Source organism: Ascidiella aspersa, chromosome 3, assembly GCF_963924565.1.
Source record: "Ascidiella aspersa chromosome 3, kaAscAspe10.2, whole genome shotgun sequence".
NCBI lineage: Eukaryota > Metazoa > Chordata > Ascidiacea > Phlebobranchia > Ascidiidae > Ascidiella > Ascidiella aspersa.
In genome coordinates, this window is record NC_139449.1 from 23954669 (window position 1) to 23965241 (window position 10573).

Genomic DNA, 10573 nt, shown 5'->3' on the forward strand with positions numbered 1-10573 from the left:
GGTTGCGGGTTAGCGTTTGGGTTAAGGTGGGTCAAGTATTATCATTAAATAAAGAATATAATAATACTTGACCCACCCACACCCAAACGCTAACCCGCAACCTAACTCAATTTTGTGCGTTGATTTCATAACTGTGGTAGGATTCTAGACAAGCGCCCTATTCCGTTGCCAACCAAGCATCTTGTCAACTTTGTGTGGGCGTAAACATTGCCTTTCACTATTACGTAAACAGAAAAAACATAACATACAACGAGAACGAACAACGACGGTGGTCAAAGTTTGGGTCAGTTTTAAAGTGGGCTATAGAATGCTTAAACTTCGGTGATATATTTTTATAGCTCTCTAGGGACACTTAGTGTTAAAAAAATTTAATTACGTTGACAATAATGTACTTTTTATTATCTCTAAAAAACTATAAAAACAATTTACAACGCGTTTAGTTTTATCATGATGTCATCTAACTCTCTTAATTTTTTTTCATAGAATAGTCATAAATTTAATTGAAACAGAGAGAAAAGCAAATTGGGGACTTTACCATTTTAATTTAGTTTTTTTTATACAAAATTTATGACCAAGTAATATCAAGCCGTCGATCGAGTAACATTTGCGTTACATTAAGAATGTTTAATAGTGAATCATATTAAATAATATTTCGAAAAGTAAAATAAACGTCAACAAAAGCCACGCTTTAAAGCGTAATTCCATAAATCGACGCGTTTTGTCTTGACAGCTGTCAAATTTATCCTTGGTCATAGGCTCTAATTTTTAGCCCTATCCGACCGAAATTTGGGATTTACCAGGGACAACCTTTTTTCGTCAAATGTTGAGGTTATTTGCACGAATAAATAAAGACTTTACTGAAATGAGATGGAACGGATTTTATCATTTCGGAGAGTTGTTGTAACAGGTTGGTTTACATAAGCAATAATGGTACTTTCCCACATAACATTTGAGAGTAACAATATGTCCTTTAACTTGTTCTATGCTTAAAGGTATTGGGTTGGTTTCGCCGTTGGGCTGCACTCGTGAATTAGTTTGGACGTCTTTAATCAACAGCAGAAGTGGATTAGTAAAACATCAAGATGGCAATGCTGACATACCATGCAAAGTATTTGCTCCAGTCCCAAAAGGTTTTGTTTTGTCAATAAGTTTGTAGCCATTAAATAAAACAAAATTGTAAAACAGAATATAAAACGCATACACTTTCGTAGTATGTAGCATTGGGCTTCTATTATTTCCAATAAAGTAGCAAGAGCTACATTATTGAAAAACTTTCTAATGATTGTACAGCATGACAAAAAACAATACTGTTAAACAACAGTCTATTTTATTTATTTCAGGAAATGGAAAGGGCGAATTTGGTGGAGCGCCATCACGTTCAACTTCCCTTGCAACTGCCTATGCCTGTGCTGCAGCAGATGAAGCACTGGGTGACGCAAATTGGCATCCAGAGAGCAAAACACAACAGGAAAGCACTGGTAATTTTATTATTGTGTTTCATAGTATTACCAAAAAAAGAAATGGGTATTAATATGCAATGCAACTGTATTATTGACTAAACCAGGTGGTCCAAACACATTGCGAGACACAAGTCAACACTGTTAAGTTTAGTAATTATGCCAATTTGTTTTCTACATTAGTGTGCCATGTGGAGGTTTCAGTAAGCTTTGGTATATCCCTATATAAAAAAAGTACACCAATTAAAAAAATAGTAAGCTAATCACACAAATAGCACCACAGGATGTAGTGTCTACTGTGTGTGGTCAGCAAGAAATATGCAAAAAAGTTGTCTTATTTTGGACCACTTTGGAGTAAATAAGCTAAATTTTTGAGCTTAAAACTAGAAATATATATGTACCTAAAAGAAGGGTAACTTTACATATAATTTTTTATTGGGGCATGAAAAACACTGTTTTACAACAGGTGTTGCAATTGGAATGGGTATGGTAGACTTGGAAGCTATAGAAGATACTGCATTTAAACTGCAAGATGTTGGATACCGAGCTGTGAGTCCATTTTTTGTACCCCGGATTCTCCTCAACATGGCAGCTGGCCAGATAAGCATTAAGCACAAGTTTCAAGGGCCAAATCACAGTGTTTCAACAGCTTGTACCACAGGTTGCTTTATTAGAAACTCCTTTTGATTTAATTAAACCAATATACAAACTGTATTTTTTGGAAGTTAGGGCTGTGTTATTTTGTGCAATCTGCTGTTAGTTGTCATATAATTGGCCAGTCCGATTCGACCCTTAATTTTCTTGTGTTTTACAAAAAATTATTGATTATCTTCTCAAAATCAAATCAAATATAGAATGGCTGTGTGGTTTATGGTCCTTTGCCCATATGTCAACAGTTAAACTTAAACATCATAACACATAAACTTAACATCATAAACACAAAGCAACTATTATCATCTCAGCCCCTTTACAAGTTAACTCGCTGTAATTAAACAGTTATTCTCTAAATAATCTCTTCTATTTGCCTTATACAATGACCATGGATTATATTTGAATATTTTGCTGTAACGGATATCCTATTGATTCTTGCATAAGAACTGTTTACGTGAAGGTGCCCATTCCATCGGTGACGCGTGTCGGTTCATCGCACATGGTGATTGTGACGTCATGGTGGCGGGGGGCGCCGAAGCTTGTCTCACCCCGGTGGCCATCGCTGGCTTTGCAAAGGCAAGGGCGCTGAGCACCAAATACAATGACCAGCCGGAAAAAGCTTCAAGGCCATTCCATCCCGACAGGTAAATTAATTATGCTGTTTGACAAATTTGAATTAGTGTCACTTTTGGACTAAATCGGTAATACAAGTCAATATCAAAGTGTATATTTTGGAGTAGAACTAAGTACACACTGTAAGCCAAAGAGAATATATAGGAATAAGCTAAATATTGGTTTCATGTATTAAAAATCAAGGATAGGAACAATGTCTTTTAAACCCAAGGTTACGGCGTTACAGTTTTAAAAGTCGTTAATGATTCCAGGGACGGATTCGTGATGGGCGAGGGCGCTGCGGTGCTGGTCCTCGAGGAAATGCGTCACGCTAAACAAAGAGGAGCGCGAATATACGCCGAAGTCCTTGGTTATGGTCTCTCTGCCGACGCCTCCCACATAACTGCGCCTTCGCCCGAAGGTCTTTTAAGTTTTTATATACATATTTAAATACGCACTTTTTTCATATGACGCCAACGCGTTTTCAAAGTTTTTTACCAATCGATCCAAAACATTTGATCCTCAACAAAAAATTATCAACTTGATTAGCGTCTGATCACACTAGCAGCCGTCCAGGTGCATTACCTATCAAAATCTGTATTTTAGTTTGAGGTATACTTCCTTCAAATAACAAGTATGTTGTTTTGCCGGAAATAAAATAACTCGCATACTAAAGCTAGATGTTTTAATTCTCTTTTTGACAAGGTTTAAAAAAATAAAGCGCCCAACCATGTTTTTTGAATTTATGCCCGCCAGTCAAACAGATCAAGCCGCACTTTACCTTTGCACTTTGCTTGCTTAATTATCGTATCAAAAGGTACCTAATTTCCCCAACCTTAGCTCACCACGTCATAATTTTCTGCTCTAGGTACTGGCGCTATCCTGTGCATGAGGCGAGCCATGACGGACGCGGGCGTGAACCCAGAGCAGGTTACCTACATCAACGCGCATGCAACTTCGACACCGCTGGGCGACGCCGTTGAAAACCGAGCCATAAAATCGGTGTTTGGTGATCACGCCTATAACCTGGCAGTTTCGTCCACCAAGGGAGCTATTGGACATCTTTTAGGTTTGTGCCTGGAAAGTGGATGTTGTGTTACTTTCGTCTGTGGGGTTTGATATTCTTTTTACAATAATAAAATATCTTATTTTGGCTTACATCAATTGTATGAAAATAGAAGCTTTTATTTAGGACGAAAAACGTGACAATGTTTTTTGGCTCCAATATCCTTCCATTTTACATTTTGTAAACGAAAACAACAGTTCGACTGTCGGTTACAGCAGGGTTTCCCAAACTGTGTCCCGCGGACCATTGGTGGTCCGCGACGATATGACAAGAAATTAAAAAAGTCACACATATACGTTGTACAGTACGTACCCTTTCAAAGAAAATTGCTGCAGTTATTCACAACTTGATGATTTCGGAAGCTTTTGCTATCCGCATCGCAAACCTTACTTGTGATGCCTTCGTTGTAGTAAAAAAAAAGTTGTTTACGAAAAATTCTCATATTTCTCGTCTATGACGTAATAATATTATATTCTTATCTCCATTCGAAATTGGCTGTTTTATCATTCTAACTATTTGCCTACGCAAAAGTCAGTGAAACAAAGCAGAAAGAAGCAATCGCATCCGTCCCATTGATGTTGTCAGTTTTGTAAATAAATGAAATTCGGTTTTATTTGCTTTGTATTGCGGTCCGCGAAAAAACAAATTCACAAATTGTGGTCCGTGGTCGTGGTCCAAAAACGTTTGGGAAACCCTGGGTTACAGGATCAATTACAACAGTAAAAACTTCTTTGTTTTGCTTAATCCATGCGCTAGGTGCGGCAGGTGCCACCGAGGCTGCGTTCACGGTTTTGTCCTGCTACCACGGAGTACTAGCGCCGACCCTCAACTTAGACAAACTAGATCCGGAGATGGACCTCAACTACGTTCCTTTGTTGAAACAGACGTGGCTGCCACAAAATGCTGAAAGGTAAACACTAAGGAATTTTCCTTGTGTGTGCGCGTGCGCGTAAGTGTTACGAGCCTGTGTGGTTTCGTTATCAAACTGGGTATTTACAGTGACTTTCAACTCGGATTTAGATAACTTGATTTTCTGTTGTGTGCTTGTAGGCGAATTGCACTGACAAACTCGTTCGGATTCGGAGGAACAAACGCGAGTCTTTGCATTGGCAGTGTGTGACTTGCGGAGTGCCAGAAAGGCTGGAAAGTAATCACTCTTACCGACAACAGAAGCTCTGTCATTTTCAGTGGATCCTTGTACCGCCTGGATGCCAAGTGGGATTGTGATTTGGCGTAAAGCTCCCCAACAAGAAAACACTTGACTTATGTTTTTCTGTTTGTTCAACAAGGTTCCGTTTTGTTAGTTCTATATTATGTATACGGTATGGGACGTATTCGCATCCTGATTGTGTGTGAATTGCGAAAAAGTACCGTGACGGTTATATGAAGACTATAATATAACAAGGTAATTCGAACCACAAGTTGATGTAATTACGTTGAAGGGGTGGATAAAACGACCAAACGATTTTAGTGTAGGATGTTTTTAGCTGCTGAACAAAGATGACACGGATGTAAACAAGACAGCTTATCGAAGGAATGTTGATATTTTTTGTACTGTTTATACAGCAAAAGCAGCATTCAACTAACATGATTTCTGAAGTAAGCATTGCATATATGCAATTGTTCAGTTGACCATATAAGACCTTCCCAAACTGGAAGTTGCACGAGCTTTAGGGTGCGCAAATGGTTCTATATTTATTTCACACAAAGAGTTTTACTGTACTTAAATCCTTTTTCAGGACTATCGACATGTACATGTGAAAACCAATTCAAAAATATCCCTAACAAAGGTGCACATTGTTTAAAAGGAGTATTGAAGAAGGCAACATCTTTGTTTAAGTCAAATGGTCCGGGAAAATAAAAAAACTACCGCACACTGAAAGGTTTAAAAACAGGGTGTCAAACGCGCGGCCCACGAGATCTTTTAAAAACAAATATACTTTTTTCGGCAAAATTTTAATTTTTTTTGACGTTCTGTGCAAATGAAACTGTTTTAGGTTTATACCTTTACACAAACTCATATGCGGCTCGATTGATATTCTAATTTTTTACGCCAAAGGGGCATACTACTGTTATATATTTAAAAACGTAACCTAGGTAGTATGTTTAAGTGTTGTCTTTGCGTTGCACCTTTGGGCTGTAAAGTGACAAACATTCACTGCCGGCAAAAGACTATAATCAGAGTCTGAAGGCATAACGGAATTAAAAGTTTGCATACAAAAAATCTCGCACGAGTTGTCCATAATATCTTAATTGTTACTCTTTATTTACTAAGACCGCAGTGGGACCAAACATTTCGGTTGGCCTTTGGCTCCATCACCCGCCCTAATCCGACCTTAATACCAATATAATCTTTGTATTTATGAATTCTGCTAAAACTTCAGAAAACATAGCTGCAATGTAAATAACGCATTTTAATCTGTGTGCCATAGAGGAATTGTCGGCGCGCTACGGGCAAATGAAAAATAAAACATTAAGATATTTTTTTATTATGCTGTACTATTTCTTAGCCCATCCAGCATACAATACTCAGATTATTATTAACATGGAGGCCTGTGTAACGATTCTTAGTGTTGTTAATGCGGTCCACTGATGTATTGAAAAATAAGCAATGCGGCCCAGCAGTGTTGCAACCGGTGATAATTTTGTAGTGCTAATTAAGCACGTAACAGTTAACCAGTAATTTTGAAATGACGTAAGTCCAAGTCTTGTCATTTGTAAAATAACAAGTACAAAGTATTTTTGAAATAAATAACAAGCCATGATTAGATCAGGTCAATTCCAAGTGAGGCCCTTGTCATATAAATTAAGCAAGCAAATTGTATAACATGCTTAAAATTCATTAGCCTAACTTCTTGTTTAACTGTAAATTATTGAGGGAATTTAAAATTTCCAAGGACTAAAATTTTAAGCAACTGTTCTTGTTGCAAACACAGGTTGATATAAAACTAAGAAGTTTGTCGATCCTTTTTTAGGCAAATAAATAATTATTTCAGCGTAGCCTACTTCTGTAAGTCATTAATCAAAAAAACACTTTAGGGTTTCGATCTGACAAGTTTGCAAGACAGCAGAATCTGAGCTTAAACATTTGTTTATCTCCGTGAACTTTTTTATGGAGTTTACCTAGCGAAAAATCACATATTGACTCACCACACAATAATGTGTGATCAAGTTATAGCCCGTTCGTTCGATCAGCCGGCTGCATCGTGGTAAACAACGTTATAGAATGGCACTGTCATTATTCCAGTCGCAGGGTTCGAAAGTGGAATTAGTTGTTTGTTCGAAAAACCTGCGCCATGTTATATTAGTCGCAAACTAAACAAACACAACAATGTAACATCTTTGCTTTGGGGTATCAGTACTGTCAAACCTAATAGAAAAGGTAAAAGGTCGCGCTGTCCCTCGAGTTCGAGGCTACCTTGTTATCACGTGTTGACATTTGACCCCATTGTTCGACGATGCGCGACCGCAAGTAAATAGAAGGCTGCAAGGTTTGCGACACAACATCGCAAACTCACCACGATGGCGAAATGTTCGCCTGTCGTGTGCTTGACCCTGTTTGAACTGGTCGAAATTGAGCCTAGGCGTTGAGTTTTTGTTCCTCATTTGACAAGTGAAAGGCTAAGAAGGACTGGTCGTAAAAGGTTCAAAGTGCGGTATAAAGTCTAGTGTTGTTATTGTAGTAAATACATCTAAATAAAACAATTAAACATTCGAAAAGGATTTTCGGCGCTGGTCTAGAATCCTACCACAACGAAACACCATTTGGGTTAGGGTGCGGGTTAGCGTGTGGGTTAAGGTGGGTCAAGTATTATTATTAAACAAAGAATGTAATAATACTTGACCCACCCACACCCGAACGCTAACCCGCACCCTAACTCAAATTTTGTGCGTTGATTTATGAACTGTGGTAGGATTCTAGACCAGCGCCGGATTTTCTTTAATCGAAAATCTGAAAATTTTTGTCCCAAATTTATTAAAACTTTCAAAAATTTGAGGGAAAAAGCCAGTGGTAAGTGGCCTAAATTATAAACAATTACATAACTCTACTTTAAAAAGTTGTTAGTGATTTAGAAATACTATGAACGCTTAGTGTGTTCGCTATCTATCACTGTTTGATAATACTGCAGAGTTTATTTATGGCCAAATAATATTATGGGCGCTAGTCTAGAATCCTACCACAACAAACATTATTTTGATTAGGTTGTGGGATAGCATTTGGTTTTGGGTAGCTTGAGCAATATTGTTACTTGACCCTCCCTCAACTGAACACTAACCGACACTCTAACTGAAATATTGTGAGTGCCTTAAAAATTGTTTTAACAATGTGGTAGGATTCTAGATCCGTGTCATATTTTGGTATGCAAGATAAAAAAAAACTGCATTGTATTGGTTACAACCACATATATTCTGCTTTTGGGATATTACTTTTATTGTTTTAACATTTTTGCTTCTAGGAGAAAGGTTTCCAAGTGTTAATGAACAGTATTCAAGAGAAAAACAAGCTTTGTATATTTATGTAATAAAGATTCTTAAATTAGCATAGCTGTATTGTAAAAAAATTGATAAATGGAGTACTTGCCACAATGCACAGCTGTTGTCTCAGCTAAAAGCACTACGCAAACCAAACTTTTCATTTTTTTAAATTTTATGTGGAACTATTTATTGATTCAGTTCCAGTTTAAAGTCGCAAGTCTGACTCCAGCCAATTGTGCAGCTTTGTTGAGTCTCGGTTTTATTTCAGACTCTGCAGCCTGTATTCCACCAATTTAGATGACTGAATGTGTTGGATACTTAAAAATTCACTTATAGGGGTGTTGTTATTTCATACATTTACTCACTACATTTGGTTGGAAAAGATCCACCATTGATGCTAATTTATGTTTACAACTTAAAGTTGTTGGCCATATCGCTTAAAGAAGAACTACTACTTGATTTATACAGTGTGTTTTTGTCTTTTTTAAATGCAGTGTGTTTTAAACAATTTATTATGACTTAAAAGTGTGTTTAATTTTGTTAAATTCAAAATGCTACACTTTTATGATGTTTAAGCTGAACTACTACTTGATTGCTGCCTTAGTGATGAGTGTTCTTATCTTGTTGGTGTCCGAAGCCTTGAAGATGTGCCACAGAGCTCCAGCTTTGTGTTTCTTGGCTCACTTGATCTGAGCGTTGTCTAAGTCACCCTCCTTTATGATCTAACAATCAAATAAATTTGAAACTAATATGTATTAGTTTAAAATTTTGGTACTATGTATTAGTTTCAAATTTTTGGTTCGGGACTCTGGAAGTTTTATGTGGTCTTACTGGACCCCCATCTGACTCCAGCCAAACAAATCGACTCCGTCAAGTCCCTAGTCCGACTCCACATTCAATCTATCGATTTTAGTTTACTTAAACAAAAGTTATTTTTATATATATTTGTGGAAACAACACATCTTGTCCTTTTTCATGATGAAATTCAGTTTAAATAAGACAATTCAAAAGTGAGATTAATGGCTTATTCGGCACTAAGTTTACAAGGTTGTAATAATGTCGCACAATAAATTTTGAGTCGTGGTAGGCCAGACCTTGGCAACATATGGCGCAAATTTTCAGAATATTTAGAGACCAAAAAGCGTCCTATGCACTGCTGTACTCTCTACAATAAAAGTTTAACAAACGTAGTCTAATATTTATATATTTCTTGTGCTTCGGTCAAATGTATTCCATATTTAAAATTTGAACTAAAAGCAGTCCGTTTTCTGAACTCTGGTACATACCGATTCACATTTTGTCTACCTAATTTATTTAATGCGTTGTTTTGTGTTTTTCCCGATTTATACAGTCTTTACAATATTGCCCATTGCACCGCAAGTAACACTTCGGTACCTTAAAGCCCCCAAAAAAACGTTTTAAGTTTTGTGTGTAAAACTTATATGTATTTTAACCGTAATCTTTGGATCAACACGCCCCATAACTTGCCAAATGCCAATATCTCAAGCAATTTACATTTTTTATCTGTGCTTAATGCATGACGCCCCCCTCTATATCTAAATTAGGTTTTCATTTTAAAACAAATGGCCTATATTAATTATAAAGAGGGTTCTTCTGACAATTATTTATTCTGTACCGACGTTTCGATAACCTATCCAGGTATTCTTCATCAGGGCATATAAACTTGTAACCTTGCAGAGGTATATATACAGTGAAGAAAAACGACGAAAAAACAAGGTGCGAATAACTGGATAGGTTATCGAAACGTCGGTACAGAATAAATAATTGTCGGAAGAACCCTCTTTATAATTAATATAATGCCTGGCAGCAACAGTATATTCAAATGGCCTATAGTTGCAACTTTTTCTTGTTTTTAAATTCGACTTAAATTGCACATTTGCGCACAACTCTTACCGTAATAACAAGTTCGTTAGCTTCTTTGTTTCATAGCATCGGAGTATTATGTCATGTTGCATATATTTGGCATCCTATTTTTGACCTGGCCCGCCACAACATTTTAAGTTTCCCATGTGGCCCACACTTATCAATAATTGCCCACCCCTGTGTTCTAACATTTTAAAACTAATAGTTCTATGAACAATATGTTTCATAGCCTCATCGCCCATGACCTTTCACTGTTACCTTCATTGTATAACAATCTGTATTATACAGCCAGAGTTCACATTAATACAATATAACACAGACAGTGCTTAAATATGCCTGTAAATATGTGTGTAAATGTTCTTTGTTATCTTTGTTATTGTTATATATGTTGTTTGTTGGCTAACCATTGGATTGTAAGTATAGCTCT

At 36.9% G+C, this 10573-nt stretch overlaps 1 protein-coding gene across 1 annotated transcript; it reads left to right on the top strand.

Moving 5' to 3' along the window:
* Positions 1 to 603: 603 nt before the first annotated feature.
* Positions 604 to 5075, top strand: LOC146161017 (3-oxoacyl-[acyl-carrier-protein] synthase, mitochondrial-like). Its single transcript, XM_083384722.1, has 9 exons — positions 604 to 907; positions 993 to 1130; positions 1341 to 1478; positions 1924 to 2118; positions 2569 to 2752; positions 2993 to 3141; positions 3589 to 3789; positions 4543 to 4696; positions 4837 to 5075. Exons 1-9 carry the CDS (start codon positions 868 to 870, stop codon positions 4904 to 4906), a joined length of 1269 nt encoding a protein of 422 aa, XP_083240848.1. The 5' UTR covers positions 604 to 867; the 3' UTR covers positions 4907 to 5075.
* Positions 5076 to 10573: the final 5498 nt, after the last annotated feature.